The 21,565-nt window shown below is 44.0% G+C and overlaps 1 protein-coding gene and 1 pseudogene across 8 annotated transcripts in view; one reads left to right on the forward strand and one right to left on the reverse strand.

The window, feature by feature from the left end:
- Positions 1 to 4,623: 4,623 nt before the first annotated feature.
- Positions 4,624 to 8,163, forward strand: LOC140523243 (transmembrane emp24 domain-containing protein 9 pseudogene; annotated as a pseudogene).
- Positions 8,164 to 13,860: 5,697 nt separating this feature from the next.
- Positions 13,861 to 21,565, reverse strand: part of TM2D1 (TM2 domain containing 1) — a 44,664-nt gene continuing 36,959 nt past the window's right edge. For all 8 annotated transcript variants that reach the window (XM_072649696.1, XM_072649697.1, XM_072649695.1 and 5 more), the window contains 3 exons: positions 20,816 to 20,889; positions 15,001 to 15,133; positions 13,861 to 14,161 (listed from right to left, as the gene is read on the reverse strand). In XM_072649696.1, the coding sequence (XP_072505797.1) occupies positions 15,023 to 15,133; positions 20,816 to 20,889 (185 nt within the window). In that variant the 3' untranslated portion in view covers positions 13,861 to 14,161; positions 15,001 to 15,022. The remainder of the gene's footprint in view (positions 14,162 to 15,000; positions 15,134 to 20,815; positions 20,890 to 21,565) is intronic.

Consider the following 21,565-nt stretch of genomic DNA (forward strand, 5'->3'; position numbering starts at 1 on the left):
CCTCGGTTCAAATCAACCTTGTCATTTAGTACCTGTGTGACACTGGGCAAGTCACTTCACATTGCCTAAAAGGAGGGAATGAGACCAGATGCGGTCTGAGATCTGTTCTGGACCCACTAAACTTTAAAGAGTCGATGGAATGAAAATTAGCACAGCTTTATGTTATCAGTTCAATTATGCTTGTTTTCATGAGAAACAAAAGTTATTCATTCAGTTAAAATAACACTTCAAACTTTCAGAATTCCCAAAAGTCAAGACAGATAAAGCACTGATTTTTCCCAGCCACCTCCTGTTTGAACAGAAAAATGAGCTCCCGAGCTCTAAAAGTGCCAAAGCCCACATACTTTTGCAAAGTGTTCTGGTAATACTGTGCTTTCCCTTGGCTGACGCAGGCCCAGCATATCCGACCTGAATCATTTTTCACATCTTAATCTCCCCATGCTTGACACCCACCGATAACCCTGACAGGTTAAAAGCAACATCGCATTGTATGTGTGAGGACGCTCGCAATTAACCTTAATTTGGGCCCAAAGCAGACGGCTCAGCTGCCATCACAGCAACATCTCTAAAGTTGTTAGGTGACGAACTCCAGAAAAGTTTTGATTAAAGACAACAATTGGGACCACATTTCCTGAGTGCCTTGGCCAAGAAGAAGGGCCCCAGGAGGCAGGCCTCAGAAACCCTTCTGAAAGACCCAAGATGAGCGCTGTCTTTGGAGAAGAGGGCACAGTTTTATTCTTTATCCTATGGCTACCTCAAAGTAATCAATCAATCAACAAGCATTATGAAACAAAAAGCTCATTATTGAGCTAAATGGGGCAGTGGATAGAGCCCTGGGCTTGGAGCCAGGAAGACTCATCTTCCTGAGTTCAAATCCAGCCTCCAACGCTTACTAGTTGGGTGACTCTGGACAAGCTTAACTCAACCTGTTTGCCTCCATTTCTGCAACTGTAAAATTAGAAGAAAATGGCCAACCACTCCAGTATCTTTGCCAAGAAAAGCCCAAATGGGGTCACAAAGAGTTGCACATGACTGTAGGGACTGAACCACAACAAAGCCATGGACAACCTAACCCTAAATGCTCAGTGCTAGGAATACAAAGACAAAGCTCAAAGGGTCCCTGCCCTCAAGGACCTTACATTCTACCAGAGGAGACAAGCATATCCAGATAGATAGAATAGCTACAAGACAATTGGGAGGCAAGGAGGCAGGCTTGATGGAAGACTGAGCTCTGAAGGAAGCCCAGGAGCCTAACCAGGGGAGATGAGCAGGGAGCAAGCTCCAGGCATGGGAGACAGCCAAAGCAAAGGCAAAGGGATGGAAATGGTGCTGCAGGTGTTTCTTAATAGAAACTAGATGGACTAGAGCTTGAATATAAAGGGAAGCAGTGTGTAATAAGACTGAAAACACAAGTTGAGATCAAGTTGGATAGAGCTTTAAAGACCAAACAGAAAAGTTTATCTTTGCTCTTAAAGGTAATAGGGAGTTATGTTGTTTACTGAGGAAGGTACCAGCGAGATCAGAGCAGAACTTTAAGGAAATCACTTTGCACACTTAAGAATTATGTTCCAACGGGGTGGAGCCAAGATGGCGGAGTAGAAAAACACACATACGCTAGCTCCGAACCCACAGCCCAAAAAATATCTGTGAAAAAGACCTCCCAACAAATTCTGGAGCAGCAGAAGCCATAGAACAAAGGAGCAGATGAGATTTCTGTTCCAGAGAGCCCTGAAAACCTCTTGCTAAAGGTCCATCATGCTGCAGACCCAGAGCATAGCCCAACCCTGCCTTGGCCACGTAGTGCTGAGAGGAGCAGATCCGAGCAGGCTTCAGGGACGGAATCTCCAGCAGCCATGTGGGTTCCTCCATCCACGGGCCCCAAATGTTGGTGAGAGGGTCTTCTCGGCTTGCCGAGAGGGGAGAGGGGTGCCCCCATAACTCAGGCCCCCTCGGGAGGCAGCAGCGGAGGCGGGAGCAGACAGGGGTTCCTCAAGCAGGCAGGAGCCCAGATCCATTGTTGAAGGTCTCTGCATAAACCCCCTGAGGGAACTGAGCCCGTGAGGCGGCCCTGCCCCCACCTGAGCACCTGAACTTAATCTCACACTGAATAGTAGCCCTGCCCCCGCCCAAAGCCCTGAGGCTGGGAAGCAACATTTGAATCTCAGACCCCAAGTGCTGGCTGGGTGGATCTGGAGGCAAAGTGGGTGTGAAGAGAATACCCAGAAGTCAAGTCACTGGCTGGGAAAATGCCCAGAAAAGGGAAAAAAAAATAAGACTATTGAAGGTTACTTTCTTGGTGAACAGGTATTTCCTCCCTTCCTTTCTGATGAGGAAGAACAATGCTTACCATCAGGGAAAGACACAGAAGTCAAGGCTTCTGTATCCCAGCCCACTCAATGGGCTCAGGCCATGGAAGAGCTCAAAAAGGATTTTGAAAATCAAGTTAGAGAGGTGGAGGAAAAACTGGGAAGAGAAATGAGAGACATGCAAATAAAGCATGAAAAACAAGCAAACACCCTGCTAAAGGAGACCCAAAAAAATGCTGAAGAAAATAACACCTTGAAAAATAGGCTAACTCAATTGGCAAAAGAGGTTCAAAAAGCCAATGAGGAGAAGAATGCTTTCAAAAGCAGAATTAGCCAAATGGAAAAGGAGGTTCAAAAGCTCACTGAAGAAAATAGTTCTTTCAAAATTAGAATGGAACAGATGGAGGCTAATGACTTTATGAGAAACCAAGAAATCACAAAACAAAACCAAAAGAATGAAAAAATGGAAGATAATGTGAAATATCTCATTGGAAAAACAACTGACCTGGAAAATAGATCCAGGAGAGACAATTTAAAAATTATGGGCCTACCTGAAAGCCATGATCAAAAAAAGAGCCTAGACATCATCTTTCATGAAATTATCAAGGAAAACTGCCCTGAGACTCTAAAACCAGAGGGTAAAATAAGAATTCAAGGAATCCGCTGATCACCACCTGAAAGAGATCCAAAAAGAGAAACTCCTAGGAACATTGTGGCCAAATTCCAGAGTTCCCAGGTCAAGGAGAAAATATTGCAAGCAGCTAGAAAGAAACAATTCAAGTATTGTGGAAATACAATCAGGATAACACAAGATCTAGCAGTTTCTACATTAAGGGATAAAAGGGCATGGAATATAATATTCCAGAAGTCAAAGAAACTAGAACTAAAACCAAGAATCACCTACCCAGCAAAACTGAGTATAATACTTCAGGGGAAAAATTGGTCTTTCAATGAAATAGAGGACTTCCAAGCATTCTTGATGAAAAGACCAGAGCTGAAAAGAAAATTTGACTTTCAAACACAAGAATGAAGAGAAGCATGAAAAGGTAAACAGCAAAGAGAAGTCATAAGGGACTTACTAAAGTTGAACTGTTTACATTCCTACATGGAAAGAAAATATTTGTAACTCTTGAAACTTTTCAGTATCTGGGTACTGAGTGGGATTACACACACACACACATGCACACACACACACACACACACACACACACACACACACACACACACATAGAGACAGAGTGCACAGAGTGAATTGAAGAGGAAGGGATCATATCTTAAAAAAATGAAATCAAGCAGTGAGAGAGAAATATATTGGGAGGAGAAAGTGAGAAATGGAATGGGGCAAATTATCTCTCATAAAAGAGGCAAGCAAAAGACTTATTAGTGGAGGGGAAAAGAGGGGAGGTGAGAGAAAAACATGAAGTTTGCTCTCATCACATTCCACTAAAGGAAGGAATAAAATGGACACTCATTTTGGTATGAAAACCTATCTCACAATACAGGAAAGTGGGGGATAAGGGGATAAGCAGGGTGGGGGGGATGATGGAAGGGAGGGCATGGAGAGGAGGGAGCAATTTGAGATTGACACTCATGGGGAGGGACAGGATCAAAAGTGAGAATAGAAGTAATGGGGGACAGGATAGGATGGAGGGAAATATAGTTATTCTTATACAACACGACTATTATGGAAGTCATTTACAAAACTACACAGATTTGGCCTATATTGAATTGCTTGCCTTCCAAAGGGAAGGGGTGGGGAGGGAGGGAGGAAGAGAAGTTGGAACTCAAAGTTTTAGGAACAACTGTCAAGTACTATTATTGCCACTAGGAAATAAGAAATACGGGTAAAGGGGTATAGAAAGTTATTTGGCCCTACAGGACAAAAGAGAAGATGGAGACAAGGGCAGAGAGGGATGATAGAAGAGAGAGCAGATTGGTGATAGGGGCAATTAGAATGCTCAGTGTTTTGGGGTGGGGGAGGGGACAAAAGGGGAGAAAATGTGGAACCCAAAATTTTGTGAAAATGAATGTTAAAAGTTAAATAAATTAATTAAAAAAAAAAAAGAATTATGTTCCAAAGAACACTATTTGCTCTCTCTTAAAATGCAAATAAAAAGGTTCACAACAAACCACACTTAATAAATGTTTCTTCAGCTTAGAACTGAATCTCCCCAAATGGGGGTTTCACTTGCAGGTTCAATGTACAACAAACAACCAAAACAATGCTGCCAGTGAGGTGGGGGGCATGGTTTGATCTATCCCATAGTCTCATTTCTGCCCATAGAAATTTATACATTAGTGAGTAGTTCCTGGAATCATGAATGGGTTCCAGTTGTCAAAAGAAGGCACTGGCCAGGTAAATAAGGACAGCCAGGACACATATACCAGGCCCTATCACAGTCACCAAGTGTAAAAGCTAAGAATGAAACAACCCCTGCCCTCAAGGTTTTCATTCTACTCCAAACAAATTAGTCTGTCCAGAGTTGTGGGCATGTTATCTCTCCCATCAGAGGTAAGCTCCTTGAAGGTAGGGTTCGCCTTTTGCCTTTCTTTGTACCCCCAGAATTTAGCACAGTGCCTGGCACATAGAAGGTGTTTAAGAAATGTTTATGGACTAAGTAAAAAATAACATTCTATACAACACTTTAAGGTGTGCAAAGCATTTTACAAACCATCTCATTTTATCCTCACAAGAACCATGGGAGGCAGGTGCTGTTAAGTATATTCAAAGCACAGATAAGATCATTTCAAGAGGGGCAGAGGGCCTCTGGGGAGTCAGGAAAAGCCTCCCTAGGAGGTAGCCGCCCCCCTCCCCAGGGACTTTGAAAGAATTTGATGAGGTGGAGGTGAGAGAGCAGTCCATTCCAGGCATGAGGAATCATTTGGTAGAGGGTCAGAGACAGGAGAAGGAATGCCCCTGAAGGGAATGATTAAATAAGTACTTAGGTTAAATTTTCATTTTAGAATTTTTCCAGGAAAACATCTGGAAAGTAAAAGTAGAAGCACATAATTCAATTTTTACTGACAAACAAAAGTTCTCTATTGGAAACAACCTTAAGGGTAGAGGCACCCTTCGGAGAATTCAATGAGAGGCCAAAAAAGGGGTCTTTTCATCAATAGTACACGGCTGCATAGAAAATGTAGGGACTAAAAATCAAGCCCACAAAAAGTCCCTTAGAAGGATTTTTCTGAGGACAGAACATTTTATCCGAAAATCTGAATTTGCATTTTTCTTCTTTCTTTTTCTTTCTTCTTTCTTCCTTCCTTTCTTTCTGTTTCTTTCTCTCTTTCTTTCTGTTTCTTTCTCTCTTTCTTTCTCTCTGTTTCTTTCTCTCTCTCTTTCTCTCTGTCTTCTTCCTCTGCTCCAGGCAGTGAAGTTACATTTCTCCCCCACAAAACAATGCTTTTCCATTGGGCTTGATTCTAATTTCAGCCCGTCTTCAGCAATCATCAGCACGTCCAGAGTGGAACGCTACATTCTCAAGAGCTGACACTCCTACTCCTCGGTTTCTTGCTGCTGGAAGAAGCTTCAATCTGTACCTACTTCCTATCTACTAATTAACAACATTATATTTATCACCATACGTTCTGCATTTAAATTAGGAGAAGAAAAATCATCATGTATTATATAAAGTTAATAAGCAACTTGGTGTCTCATTGGAGAAGAGATAGGGGCAGAAGTCTTCAGTTCCTCTGGCTCCACCTCAGGAGTGAGGAACTTGTGGACTTAAGGCCACATGTGACCTTCTAAGTCCTTATGTGCAATCTTTTGACTGAATCCAAATTTCACAGAACAAATCATGGCCTTAAGGCCACAGGTTCCCTACCCCTGAAGTTTATTCTCCCTTGCCCTCACGTTCATTTGCATGACAACCAGGAGCATCCTGGGGGTTGAAAGATATCTCACCACCACACTTCCAAGAAGCACTTTTTGCTAAGCCCAGTTTTGCTAAGAGGAGTCCATGGGACGGTTGGAAAGGATCCAGGACAGAACAGATGTTAAAAAGAATGTATGGACTATAACTCAGATAAGCGTTTTAAACTATGTCTGAGAGGCATAAGGAGGAAAAGGCGCTTCAAATGATATCTGGTTGTGAGGGCTTCTGTTGACAACTGAGCTATATATAGCCATAGTAGCCCCTGGGGCCATAGATGAAAGAATTGAGTCTTCCCCTTACAAGTGCAGAGACCACACAGATGAAGACCAGGAGACAGGAGCAGCAGACACTGGTCTAAGCACATGGGAGGTACAAATTGTTCTGCCCAATTGGTGTTCCCTCCACACGCCCGACCACACATCACCCCTGCCTGCATCCCCTCTCCAACTCCTGGTATAGGAGAGTCTAACTCTGTGATGATTCAAGGAGGAAGCTTTCTCCTCCCTTAGATGTGATTATGGATGGATACCTTTCATTTTGAACTAACATGTCCTCTGGTTACCTAATAAAAGAAGCACATTGGTGGGGGCTCACAAGGTATGATTTTTTAAGTGGATGGTAACCCTAATAGCTTGCAGAGGAACCATGACTGAGGACAGTCCCAGGGCTAGAGAATTTTCTTCATTCAAAAGAAAGACTGCATAATACTACTACAGTGTTGTACTATTACAAAGGTCCAGCAATTTAATAGGTCAGTAGACTATTTAAGTCTGGGTCTGATGACTTCCAGGTCAGCCCGGAGAGTGCTTGCTTTTCATTGGAGTAAAACTAATGCTTCCGTGTCCTTCTAGTTCAATTCAATGAGACTATTAAGTGATTACCATTTGCCTGGCATTGTGCTAGACATTGGGGCTATAAGACAAAAAAACTGAAATAGTTCCTGTCCTCAAGGGGATTATATTCTCTTGGGGGAATGCAGCATGCCATTCCATTCAACAAACATCCATTATGCCCATGCTAACTATCAGAGAGGAAAAGAGAAAAATGAAAACAGTAGAAGTTTACCTTCTACTGGGGGAGTGGGGAGGAGGAGAATAACGTAGACACAGATACGATAAAAAATAGACTTCTAATAATAAAAATGCTGCTGAACCCATTGGGACTGGGATGCTCCCTCCTTAGCTCCAGTACGGGAGCCCTTTCAGTTCTGAACCCAGGCATGTGGACTAGTTTCAAACCTGGACCTCCAAAAGGAGACATCAGGCCATTTTATCTCATTGTCTTTTGGTGCCTCAATGTCCTAAAGACCTAAACCCTAGGTCTGAAATCATATGTAAGGTTGAGCAGTATAAAGGTATTCAATATACAATTTAGGATGTATGAAGGAAAAGGGGGGGCAGAAACGTGGGTAGGACGAGGCAGGGTGAGGGTGGTGACAGTCCTGGGAGTGGGACGGTGACCCTGCTTACCCAATGGAGCCCCTCTTCCCTTCCCTCCCTGTAGGAAATTACCAGACCCAACTATATGGCTACCCCTGATCTGGGCATGTTTGTGGAAGTTAAAGGCCCAGATGACAAGGTTTTTCTTTACATGCAATATGACTCAGAGGGCAGATTCACTTTCACTTCTCCCGCTCCTGAGGGGCACCAGATCTGCCTACACTCCAATTCCACCAAGGTTTCTCTCTTTGCTGGAGGCATGCTAAAGTTTCACCCAGACATTCAGGTAGGTGAACATGTCAACAACTCTACAGAGATTCCTGCCAAAGCCAAGCTGAGTGAGCCATAGCTTCAAGCTGGCAGCTAGTGAACCAAGTAGGACAGATCCAGGAGCAGAATTACCAGAGGTGCCAGACCAGTGAAAGCATGAAGCAGTGAGTTCTGTGGGGGTTCACTGTCCAGACTCTCATCCTTGTAGCTAGCAGTGTCTAGCAGATGAGGCACCTCAAGAGTTTCTTAGAAGCCAAGAAGCTAGTGTGAAGGGCCCAGACACAGGGACAAGAGAGTTTCTTCCCAGAATGCAGGAATCATGGACCTGTCTTTGGCTTATCCTACCCCAACATCCAGCCACAACTGATACCCCTCTGTTGACTCTGATGGGAAGTGGAAAGCTTGGGACATTTTCCTGCCTCCCAGGGCAAGCTCCCTTGTTCCCATACAAAGTGGGGATTTGTTTCTTTGTGTCAATGCAGGAAAGTGGTTGAGTTACCAACCAAAGGGAAACCCACTCTTCTCCCCTGGCTAACTTGGCCTCTGCCTTTGCCTGACTCTTTGGAGACAGAGGCAGAAGGTGGCTGGTATCCTGACCCTGGAGAATGCTTGCCTTGCTGAGTAGGTACCTGGACTGAGTCTAGCGTCCCACTTGAGCTCAGTGCCCTTTACTGGGGCTCTTTGCAATCATGCCCCTCCTGAATGAGCCCAAGAGAAATTCCTGCTGGTCATTCAGCACTTCACAAACACCAGGGTTAACATTTCAGGGACTGAGAGTTGGCTTTTGATGTCCTTTCTTTTTTTCCTTTGTTGGCTTGAGTCTTTGAAACTAAGCAGGAGAACAGACAGCTTGGGGTCTTTCTTATTCTCTCATCTTTGACCTGTTGGGTCTGGGCCCTCCCTAGTCAGGTATCCCTCTCAGGTAGAGTTTGACCCCAGGGAAAGCATAGTGGGGAAATGGAACTTTGGCATGGGTGAGCTAATTTTATTCAGTTTATCCTCTCCAAATTCTGGGCTAGAGGAAATGGAGTTAGTTCAATGGCTTAAGCACTGGATAGAGGAGGATAGAGTTGCAGGAATTTTAGTTACAGGTTACATTGTGAATACCTCCTGGCTTGTTACATGGATTTCCCAATAAAAACACTCTTGACCCAGTTAAAATATATACATATATACATACATGCATACATACATATATACATACATACATACATACACACATATATATACACACACACACAGAGAATTTAGAACATTTTTAGGACAGGTATGTATTTAAACAAACAGCAGCACCATAACTATATTTAAACAATCTTGGAGGTTGATATTTAGACTATAAAGACCTGCATGCAGGGCTGCTGCTGAGTAAGCATTTTACTTTTCATCTTGGCTCAGCACAGTACAAGCAACTCTATTCAGATTTGTGTCTTCTGGTAAACAAGGGCAGGGCTGGGCCATCATTTCTAATGCAGAACTCCTGCTGCCAGTAGGTTCTTAACTGAGAGGTGCCAACTCTCAAAATTCAGACTTTCCAAAGTTGGGCATAGCCATCTCAGGATCACTGTTTGGTCATTGGTGCTCAAGGTAGGAAATGGAAAGAGTTTGAAAAGGCAACAAGGAGCAAAAGGCTGAAGCTTAGTCTCATCCAAGCCTTTCAGCTGCCATGTTCTTGTAGTCTGACGTTTTTAGTGGGATGGAACAAAACTGCCAACTGTCTCTCACACCCGTATGCCCAAAGTCTAGCGAGGGAAAGCTATCTGTCAGATGGAAGAGTCAGAGGACAGTCACTGCCTTTTAAGGTCCACTTTAAAGCCACTCCTACAGGCTTAGTGACCAATATCACATGCCATAACTGGCACAGTCTACCCCACTTCAACTATTCAAAGGTTGAAGGACCCCTAAGGCATTGCCCAAAGAACACATCTTTCAAAGATGGACATGTTTTCCTGAAGTATCCAGGCCAGCTCAGAGCTTGCTCCACCATGGGAGGGCACCCTCATTCCTATCTGTACACTTATTCCATGGGGTGCAACCCCTATCACATACAAACAATTTTTCAAGTCCCCTCCCTCTGAGATTACTTCCTGTTTACACTGTATGTCTCTTGTGTGCGCATATTTCTTTATATATGGTCTCTCCCACTGGAATGTGAACTCCTTGAAGGTAGAGACCACATGTTTGTGTGGTGGCGTGCCCTTTAGTGCTTAGCAGCTCCTGGAGCATAGTAAAGTCTAAATAAATGCTTGCTGAGTGACATAATAAGGAAATACAAAGTCCATGCCAACTCATTTTGTGGCGGAAGGTCACTGACAACACTGGAGAGATCAGCAAAGATCTCACATGAGTTTAATGGATCATCGATACAGAGTGGGAGAGGACCTTCAAGGCCACTGGGTCCAACTTGCTCATTTGTACAAAGCAACAGAAATAATGGCACCTCCTTCTTGTGCTCAGCTTCCTGGTCAACCTCGACCCATTCTAAGCATGAGGGTTTCTGACACTCTGCCCAACCTCAGTATTCTATCACCTGCCCTTGCTTCCACCTTCTGCACATATCTGTCTGAGGTCCCTGTGCACCCGCGTGGATCTCCAGTCAACTCTCCTCCTTTTGGTCTTTTTTGCCTTCTATACTTTAAACTCCTCGAGGACAGGAAAGCCTGTCTTAGCTACACTTTTTATCTCCACTAGTACCCAGGATGATGCTCTGTGTATACTGAAGCATTTATTGAGCATCTACTTTGTGCCACAAAAAGACCCCAAAATGAGAGTTCCTGCCCTCAAGGAGTTTATGGTCTATCCCCATATCATCTCTCTTTCAAGAGGCAACATGTAAACATATAATTATATACAAGACACATAGAAAGCAGACCCAAGACAACTTAGGATGGGAAGGCATTAGTGACTGAAGGGACCAGTGATAACCCTGGGGAGAAAGAGCAGTATGAACAGAGTCGAAAAGGAAGCCATGAACTCCAAGGACTCGAGGTGAGGAGGGAGTACATGTAAGGAAGGAGGTTCAGCCAGTACTAAGGTGGTGAGAGGGAGATGGAACACTGAGGATGAAGGGCGGCCTACAAGCACTTATTAAACACTTCCTACGAGGGAAAGGGCAGCTCTAGACCAAAGCGAGGTGGGGGAGATGGAGACGGTATTTTAGGTTTGGATATAAATACACAGGCAAGACGTATTAATTTAATCATATAATTAGAATGCTCTTACAAGCCTGCTGGGGACTATTAGTTACATACACAGTCATAGCGGTGAGCATGCATTAGCTAATTCTGCATGTCCAATGAATTTTTAATCTCATCAATGTGAGAATTTCCTTTAGAGACCCACAGTGAGCACTTGTCATTGTGCATGTTGTTCCGTAATCTGTCCACGGGGGTTTCACCCAACCCTCTGGGAGGCCTCCCCCAGATCTGTCTTTGTCGGGTTACCACTGGTGCCTATGGGCTTTTCCCTCCCTTGCTCCTGCCCCATCCCTGGCCCCTTTCTCTGATGGCACCTGTTTCATCCTTCTCTTGTGAAACTCCAGATCTGCAACATGTTGAGCTGTCTCACACCCACCAGACACCTCCTCACTGCCCTCTGAGTGAACCTGTTTCGTTTTTTCAGGGACAGTGGGATTCCATGACTCATCACCATATAACATCTCTTAAAAAAAATAAAACTCTCACATGCTATTATAATGAAAAAAAAAAAAACTGGGAGAACATCTACTCATACATGTACTTACCAAACTACCAATACTAATCAGTTAGGAGGACTTCCTTAAGACACTTTCTAGCTTTGTGACCCTTTGCTTCATCTGAAAAGTGGGGATAACAGCACCAACTTCCCAGGTTGTTGTGAGGATCAAATGAGATCACATACGTAAGGTGTCTTACAAACTTTAATGCATCATATGGACACTAGCTATTATTATCCAAAATTTTAAGAAAACACTTTTCACATGCTTTGTAGACAATCCTTGATAAAGGCAGGGGATAGGAAAGGACTAGGCTGGCTTGAACAAACATTATTTCACAACAGATTGCATCCTCACCGCCACAAAATTGAAAAGTTAGGTAAAGACCCCCAAAACCCACTGTGCTCATTGACTCTAAGAAAGCATGTGATCAGAGCAAGGTGCTGCCCCGGGAAATCCCCTTCTATCAAGATGTCACCATGTCCATCTCTAGGACCTGGCATGACACCTGAGCCCAGTGGGCACTGATGCCAGGCTGACTTGTCAGTGAACATGAAGCAGAGGGAACCCTCTATCTGGATGGATCAGAGCCATTCTCCTCAGATCCCAGTGTGCTGGAAGTGTGGAGGCCAATTCATGCTTGAAAAAAACCGCTAACAGAGCTGTCCAATCATGGGATAGGTTGCCCTCAGGGCAAACTCTGGAGAGTCAATAACAGCTAGAGAGAACTCTACAAAGTCAATGAGTTCATCTCTCTCCTTTGACAGATGAGGGAAGGGCATTGGCTGGGTAAAGGTCATACAGCCAAGTGGCAGAACAGAGGTTTGGGGGACAGTCAGCAGGACTTGGGCTCAAGCCCTGCCTCTGATGCACCCTCAGTGTCCTCAGGCCACTCTCTACCACCTAAGTTACACAGAAGGTGAAAACCTGCACTGTTCGGGGAGCTTCTTTGATGGGAATTCCCTCCACTGATGAAAGCAGAGGTCCAGAGAAAAAATACGATTCTTATTACCATGCAGTGATAGTACAGTGGATAAGAGTACTAGTTCAATGCTTGCCTCAGTTAATAGCCGTGTAACCCTGGGCAAATTATTTAGCCTACCTGGGAATCAGTTTCCTCATCTGTAAAATGGGCATAAAAACTGCACCAGACCTCCCAGGGTGAGGATCGAACACATTACATACAACACTTCACAAGCCTAAGAGCAAGCTATACAAGGCCAAACTACAATGGTAAGAATAATCATTATTATTCTAATTAGCCACCAGACCTCGTCTACTTTCCCAGTACCCAGGCTCCCCTGGATCTCTAGGCCTTGAAATGTAGATAAATCCTTCTTTTCCTTAGGTCACTCAAGATGATAATGAGTGTTAAAAGGACTTTATTAAGATAAGATAAACCAGCTAGCTGCACAAAGAACTAGCAAAGTTCAGAGGACTGATGTACCTTGTCTTCATCTCTTTGATCAGTGACCAGTACCAGGGCCAGTCCCTTCCTGAAGCCACCGTCAGGTTCCCTCCAGAGGCTAGGAAAGGAGTGGAATTCCTGGTCCTGTCCAGGGTCAAGGAGAAGGAGGCTCCAGAGGCTGCCACAGACACAGGGGCAGCTCTCACAGCTCCCACCTCCTCATCTGTCTGGGGCTGCACCTTTTTTGCCCACCTCCAAACATCCCAGCACAGGCAGGGCTGAATGGGTAGCTGGGCTTCCTCCAGAAGCACAGAGGGAAAGGTTTCTGACTTCACAAGCACGATTCTATGGCCAGATTCAGCCATGCTGCCTCAGCTTTCCCAGATAGACTAAAGCACTCCAACAGCCCTCCTCAGGCAGATACAAATGCTGCAGAAAAGGTATTACACCCAAAACCACAGAGATGATATTTGGTCAAATAAGACTGTTTTCAAATAGCTGTTTTCAAGAAGTAATTAGACTTAAGAGTTAGGGAAACCTCAGTTCAAATCCCACCTCAGAAACTTACTAGCTGCATCATCTTGAGCAAGTCACTTAACTGTTGAGCCTCAGTTTCCCCATCTGTCTAAAAAAAGAGCACTCCAGACATGCTAGCTGCTGTTCTTATTGTTAAGAGTTGAAGGGGGACTTCACAGTTACCCAGCCCAAGCCCCTGAGGCCCAGAGGAATGAAGTCACTGGTCCAAGGTCACAGAGAGCACAATCCGGACCCGGGTCCCAGAATCACAAGTCGGCTCCACTCAGACTTGGAAGGATTTTCTTTCAAAAAGAAAGACCAGAAATGATGTGAATGCATCATACCCAGCAAAGAGCTTATTCTATTGTTTTATTTTGAAGAAGGAAAAAGGACAAGCCACAACTTGCCTACAGAAAAGGCATTTGGGGTGGGACAGGAAGGCAGGTAGGTGGGTGATAAAGCCCTCTAAGGCAGACAAGAGGCCTCAGAGAAAGTCTCCAATCAACCAAATCTCAGAATAAAATATCTAAAAAAAAAAAATCTCCAGTAAAAATCACATTGAAGCAACCAAGGCGCGCTGTGCGAACAGGGACGATTAGAAAGCCTGGGATTTCACGCTCTGCAGTGCTCTTAAAATCAAGGAGGCACCAAACCTAAAAGATGAGAACAGAATCAAGTTAAAACGGTGCTTTTTGAAGCCCACAAGGTTCCTGCAGATGCCTCCAACTACTGTCCCCTCCTCCAGGACCCTGAGGTCATTCCTCAGTTCTGTCCTTGCCAGTCTGACGGGGATGAGGGGATGCCTCAAAGCCCTTATGCCTGGCACTTCTCTGATCATCAGGGAGGCTGGGCATTTAACCATGGTGGCCTGGGAATTGCCACTGGGGCTTTTAAATAGTTCTTTATATATTTTAGATATTAAGTTTCAAATGTCACTATTTACCACAAACATTTTCTCTGTTATTTTCCTTTTAATTATTATGTTAATTATGCAGAATATTTTTAAATTTTTCATGAAGTCAAGGACATGTACCTTGCCCCTAATAAATTTTTCCATTCCTTGAATTTTAAAAATATCTCCTTCCATACTTTACACACATAACATTTAATTTTCTTTTACCTTTTTCCATCTACCATGCCAAGTTACCTGTCCGTACATTAAATACATGAATTATGTTACCATTTATCGAAAATTTTACAAAATTGACAAATTTAATGTAAATTAAACACAAAAATTTCAGGACTGCCATTTTTATTATGCTAATCCAACCCATCCACGAACACTGAACATCACTCTGTTAACAACTAGGTATTAAGCACCTGCTATGTGCCAGGCACTGTGCCGAGTGCTACCCTTGCTGTTACAGAGCTGCTGCTTCTGAAAACCATCTTTTGTCACCGCAGGGACAAGGAAAGTAAATGGAAATAACATGTGTGGCTCCAAAGCTGAGGGCAGATACAAACTTATTTGAGATTAAGTGTAGTCACTTACCATAGAGCCTTTTTCTAAGCCTCTAGGGGTACTTTTGTGTTTTTCTGAACGTTTCGTTGGTAATGCTCAGTCGTGTAAGTCTTGTTCCATAATAATCTATAATGTAACTTGTGCCATCAGAAGGACCAACAATCTAAAAAAGGAAAGAAATGCTTTTTAATTACAAAGGTAATTTGCAATGTTCTGAAGGCTTCTGTCCTTAGTTATCTATTCAGTTACAACCACTGGTGAAAAAGTCGCAGTTTTTTTAACTGGCATTTGGTTTGGAGAAGTACCTTCTTGGTCTGATCACGAAGTCAAGTACGTTGAGGATAAAGCTGACAAACGTGCTCCCTCTTTCTGACTATTAGATCTGATTTCAAGTCAAACGGAAGAGCTTTTTAGGCCCTAAGTTCAGGTGGAAGATAGCTGTGGGTATAAGAAAGGAAGTTTGTAGAGGGAAGAGAAAACAGGCTCAGGGACACACCGAGGAGCCAAGCAGGCCAATGGAAGGCAAAGTCCAGGTGGAACCAAACCCAACAGAAAACCTCATTTCTTTGGACCCCCACTGATAAAACTCTCCAAGGGCACATTGTAAACACCAGAGAGGCTAGATCTTTTCCCAGGACTCACATCACTTTCTCCTAGGACCATAGGCTGCATGCAGTCCAGGTTGGGAAGTTCAGCCTGTGGTGTCCATCACAATTCCCAATCTAACCACTTTGGCCTCTTAAGATGCCAGACTGAACTTTGGAGCCTACCAAACCTCTGCAGCTCACCTTCTGGTCCCTGGAGGACCCTGGAGCTTGTCCCTGAGACTGCCAAGGTCCATTTATCACGTTCCTCAATGAACCCAGCCAATTATTTCCTTGGGAAAAGTCTGGGGTGCAGATTGGAGTCTCTCAAGGAAAATAAAGCATTTGGTTCCAGCCACAGAATGGATCCAACCTCTGCTTTAGAAATTCCATTCATTTTGCTCCCCATGCCCCAAAATCCACATGTGGTCTAAAGATACAAATTTAGGCCTAAGAGACACCATAAACCAGGGGCAGGTAACTTCCAGCAGTGAAAACAGGGCTGGGTGTGGAGTCAGGAGAGCCCAGAGTGAGAATTCTGCCTAGGGCCACAGGCAAGTCACAGGATCCCAAATTTAGAGACAGAAGGGACTTAAAACATTCATCTGTTCATCTATAACCCAGTTCGTAAATGAAAAAACTGAAGCCGGTTAAGGTTAAATGACTTGCCCAAGGTAATACAGACAGTGAGGAGCAGAGTCAGGGATTGAACTCAGGTTTTCTGGCTCCAGCTGCCCTCCCCCATCTTAAATTCCTCCTGTCAAGTAATGAGGTAACACTGATATCTGGATTCCCTGTAAGAGTTGAATGAGACCAGCCAACTCTGCTGATTCTCCCAGTGAGCACAAAATGCCTACGGGGAAAATGACTGGACCAGCCAAGGAAGATAAAACATTTGCTGTGTTTTCTGTTCACACACCCCCTAAGCCAAGGCTCCTCTTTTGATCCATGCCATCCCTTTACAGGGTGAGAGAGAACATCTATGGCCATAACAAAGCTAACTGACCCCCCACAGAATGGGATCTCTGGCTCCAGACTCTGGAGCACTCACTGGTCTTTACCAGAGAGGAGAGAGGATGGGTGCTATGTTCGTTGAGCCCAGGGGCATCTGTCCTGGAAGTGACTTCATCAGAGGACTCACGATATCATCTAGCTTTTATAGCATTATTTACAAGCCACTTCCCCAGCATTTGTAATCAGGCTTGAGAACTGACTGGGACCTTGAGACTTGGAGCTGAGAGAACAAGACCCTGCCTCTGCCCTGAGGCCCATGTGGGACTCTCTTGATCCCGAGTCATGCCACAGGATCTTATCTAGACACACTCAGTCACAGATGTCTAGAAGAGATATTTGCAGGAAGTGAGGACCTCAAAAGTGGAGCCTGAAGAATGAGCAGCACAGGATCAGAGAACACCAGAGACCAATGGGGGCTGACAGCTCACTCACAGGCTTGGGTTGTTACTATTTCAGTTATATCTGACTCTCCATGACCACATCTGGGGTTTTTTCTTACAAATATACTGGGGTGATTTTGCCACTTCCTTCTCCAGCCCATTTTCCAGATGAGGAAACTGAGGCAAAGAGGGTTAAGTGACTTGTTCAGGGTCACACAGCTGGTAAGTGTCTGGGACCACAACTCAGGTCCTCCTGACTCCAGGGCAGTACTCAAGCCCTCCATTCAATGGGCCACCTAGCTGGACTCTTCAGTGATTGAGGGGAGTTTCAGGATTACGCCTCCTCCCCCAGCTTCCCTTACTTCCCATTAACAGACTCTCTAACACACACACTGCTTGTCTCTTGACCCCAATGTTTCTAGTTACCTGAATTTTTGCCTTACAAGAGGCCAAGGCTTAACTACAGGCTAACATTGATTCAAATTAGGTCAGAGAGTCAAAACTCTGGTTAAATGTTGGGAATTTTCCTAATTGGGCTTTGAGCTAAAGGTCATACTCCTAAATGCTTTAATATCCACTTTATAAAACAGCAGAGAAAGGGGCCTTGAGGACCTGCGGGGTTGTTGTATTGCCACTAATCAAAAAAACACCAGTTAATTGGCATAACAGGGTGTGACTGCTTAAATCAGCAGAGGCTAAGGGGGTGGGAGAACAACCCTCTAAGGCCTTGCCTACACATTTTATTCATTACTCCTCCACTAAATAGCATCCTCCAGCAAGGGAGTGACCAAGTAAGACATTCATCTGGTGCCAGGTCACACTTTTCTGGTGAAAAGTTTGGTGTCAACAATGTCCCAAGTCTCAGGCCCTGCTGTCCAATAGCTTATGATAGCCTCAAACCCAACACAGACAGCTCAGGCCGAGTTACTGCCATGGCCTCCTAAATGGTCTCTCCCCTCCTCAGTCTCTCTTCCACACTGTCAGCAAAGGTAGATCTGAGCTCTCCTGAAGGATAAAGTTTAAATTCTTCCATTTCCCACTTGAGCCTCCCTACACATCACAGCCCTGACCCTGACCACTCTCAGCTTCTCCAACACAACACTCCAACCCCCATCTCGCTGCCATCTCAGGCACTTAGTAAAGACTGCTCAGTGTCAGAAGAGGTTGGAGTGAGGTGTTGAATACCAGATCTGTACCTTACAATGTGAAGAGGTATCACCTTCACAGGTGAGGCAGAGGACAAGTCCTGTAATCTCTCACTGAACCTCAGTTTACTCATTTGTAAAATAAAGAGACTGGAGAATCTCTTCAATCCCTTCCACATCTAATCTATGATTCCATTCACATTAGGCCAACTGCCAAATGAGTGCTAGAGATGACATCTGACATGAAGCCTATCCACTAGACAGAGGTGACAAGGTGGGCCATAACAAGAAATTTCTGCAGCAGTGATGGTTGGGTCTGGCCTTCTGCAGGAGCAAAGTGAGCAGGGCTTCTGAGATAATCAGATCTGTCTCAGGGAAGCAGAGGGACACAGAGGGGCTGCCCAGAGAGCCCAGATTTGGACTTGGGCCCCAGGCTCCAAGGTAATTTAATAATCCTGTACTATTAAAAAAAAATAATCCCATACTATTTCATGTCCCCTGACACCATCCATGTATTATTACATGGATATTCCTTTAGCATGGAGCATCCAAACTCCCTGTCTAGGTTTGGTCATGAATAGTAGATATAGCTTCTGACACTGCCTGAGCTTCAAGTTAAGTCTAGTTCATTTAACCACAGAAGTGCACAGTGTTTTGCCATTACTTAACATCAGAATACAAGTCTCTAGACCTAATTTTTTTCTAGGATGGTTTTTCTGAGTTTTCATTACAAACTATGAAGTGTAAAAGAAAATTCATCATGTGTGTTTTAGGAGGTCATGGGCCACGCACGATGTGTTTCTGGGACCACAGCCCAATAGAAAAACATTGCTAACCACTGGGGAGGAATATTTAATGGTTAAAAAAAAACGGGCACAGAGCGCAGGAGGAAAAGGGGAGGAGGAAAATGCACACACAGAAAAGCAGGACGGAAACGTCTGTGATCAGCTGGAACAAACCTACTCCAGCCATAAATATTAACGTACGTCGAGAATGCTTGCGGTTAAAAGTTACTCATATTTGTTTAAAAATGATTCATCTTGGAAAGGCCTCCTTCAGATGCAGCCACATGCTCATGCCTAGCAGGGGCATGGAGATGATGCTTGGCACTCTCAGAGGAGGGCTCCTCCTTCCCCAGCTGAGGGCACTTCAGAGCTGGTCTTCCATCCCGACAGCGACCGCAGGGGTCCATGTTGCCAACTATTCCCCCAAACAACTTCCGATTCCCGTGGATTCCACTTCCCTGGGGGTCTTGAGGAAGAGAGTGATCAGTTTCAGGGAATTCAGGCATTCAGCCGCCTCAAGGCAGAGGCTGAATCAGCTGATGATTTCTTGAGATCCTTTCCAAGTTGGTGATTTTATTTAAATCAGAGCTGTAAGGAAATGCTACAACGACCAAAAGACAGAACTTCTTCTCAAGCTATCAGACAGATGGTGGGACCGTAGAGCGAGCTAGCTTTGGAAGTCTTAACTCTAAGAATCCCAGTGATATATTCCATTTCTTTGAATGTCATTTCACATGAGACACCGCTTTCCCAACATATGTAAAATGTTACCTTAGCCTCTTCATGCCTACTTGCCTGCCCCACAGGCAGAGGAGGAAGGGCATATGCTTGTGGGGTAATAGAGTAGAATTTCAAATTCAAAGCTAAATATTTTCTTTGTTTAGCGCTGCTGGTTGTCTCCTCTCCCCAGATGCTGCCTCCTCCTCACAGTATGGCAGCCTGCATGTTTTTCTCCTAGGTCTGCGCTTCTATCTACAGGATAAAGACTGACTGCCCGAACCAGCAAGAAGGTAAGGCCTGGAGACACTGTATTTCACAGAAGGAGAACAGAATGAAAGGCAATCAGAAGGGGGTAAGTAACCTGCAAACTTGCTGCAGGATGCAGGACAGGCTTGTTCCAATGTCAGGCACTTCGCAACTGTTTGATGAATAAAGGAAGGAATGCATTTGCAAGTTCAGATGCTAAATATGGCCATGTATTACTTAAACTCCACAAACCCTGCATCTGGGACACAACAGTTTGCAAAGTAAATAGCTGATGGTATCAGTGAGTGCTCAGAAACATGGCAGTTAACTGGGAGGCCAATTTTATGAAGCAAATTTGGAAAACATTAATAACTGTCAACTTCTTAGTATGATGTGTGATAGAAATTTGAAATGTATTATTAGTTCCAGACAATGTGCAAAAAGACTTTTTAATACTTGTGCTGAGCACCATCTTTTTGCCCCCTAATCCTACCACATTTTAGTCTGTGAATGGGGTATACCCAGAGATGCATGACTTAATAGACTACTACTGGGCTCAGAGATAGACCATCTACAATGAAAAGATGTGTCATAGAAGCTTATGGAAACACCTCTCACTGAAACAAAGGTGTCTACCTGAAAGAGAACATCAAGAAACAAAGCCAAATGAGGCCAGTACTGCTCTACACGGATAGTGCATAGCAGGCATCCAAAGGAAACTAGCCTGAGCCAAAAAGAAATACAAAATGAGCTCTAAGTAGCAGAGTCTTTAAGAGGCAGATAAAGGAAGGTTGCTCCTCTTTCCCACTCTGAGAGGGAGCATGAAGAAAAGAAGCCTTTCCAGGGACAATGTGAAAAATCAAGAATCAGACAAAAGTCCTTGGGTTGGTACACATTTTCTCTTCTTGAATGAAAACAGACACTGTCACACCCTTACACATAAAGTGAGTATACTCGGAAATCAGGCTTACCTGCATTGAAATGAGAATGAAGTCGATCAGACTGCCAATTCCACAGAATCCTACGGTGCAAAACTTTAATAAACCTAAAAAAAACCAAAAAACAAAAAAGAAGGAACAATGGAAAGGCTCCTAAGTGTCCCAGAAAGCAAACAGAACTTTTTGATTTTGCAGAGAGCTTGGCAAGATGCTCCATGCTAGTTTTTTTATTTCAAGAATCTGAAACTGGCAGAAGAATCCATTTCTCTAACAAAAGTTCATGTGATCACACATGAAATATATTTAAAGAAAGAGTAAAAGTCCAGGGTTTCTTAACTGAATTAACAAACATCAGGAAATGAAGGAAAAAAGGGAATAAAGTTTGCAAAACAACTTCTGGGCTAAAAGTCTAAAGAAAGGAAACTTTAAATCTCAGCGTGCTAGTTCCGAGTATCCTTTAAAACTGAAAACACTTCCCTGACATCTCTGTTTGGTTTAGTCATTATGATCTGTTCCCCAGTTTTAATGTGCATAAACTCATCAGAAAGACTTCAAACAAAAGCGTTTGGAACGCGTACAGAAATGGAGCCAATTGGAGAACAAACCTGGAGATCAACACCAAAACTACACGCAGAACGGTCACAGAATCATGGCCCAGAGCAGCCAAGCAATAAGTGCTTATTGATTCAACTAATTCATAGACCTTTATTAAGCACCTACTGTGCTGAGCCAGGTACTGTGCTGAGTGCTGGATAACCGATTGACTGATTGAACCTTAGGACT

Source organism: Notamacropus eugenii, chromosome 2, assembly GCF_028372415.1.
Source record: "Notamacropus eugenii isolate mMacEug1 chromosome 2, mMacEug1.pri_v2, whole genome shotgun sequence".
In the NCBI taxonomy this organism is placed as follows: Eukaryota; Metazoa; Chordata; class Mammalia; order Diprotodontia; family Macropodidae; genus Notamacropus; species Notamacropus eugenii.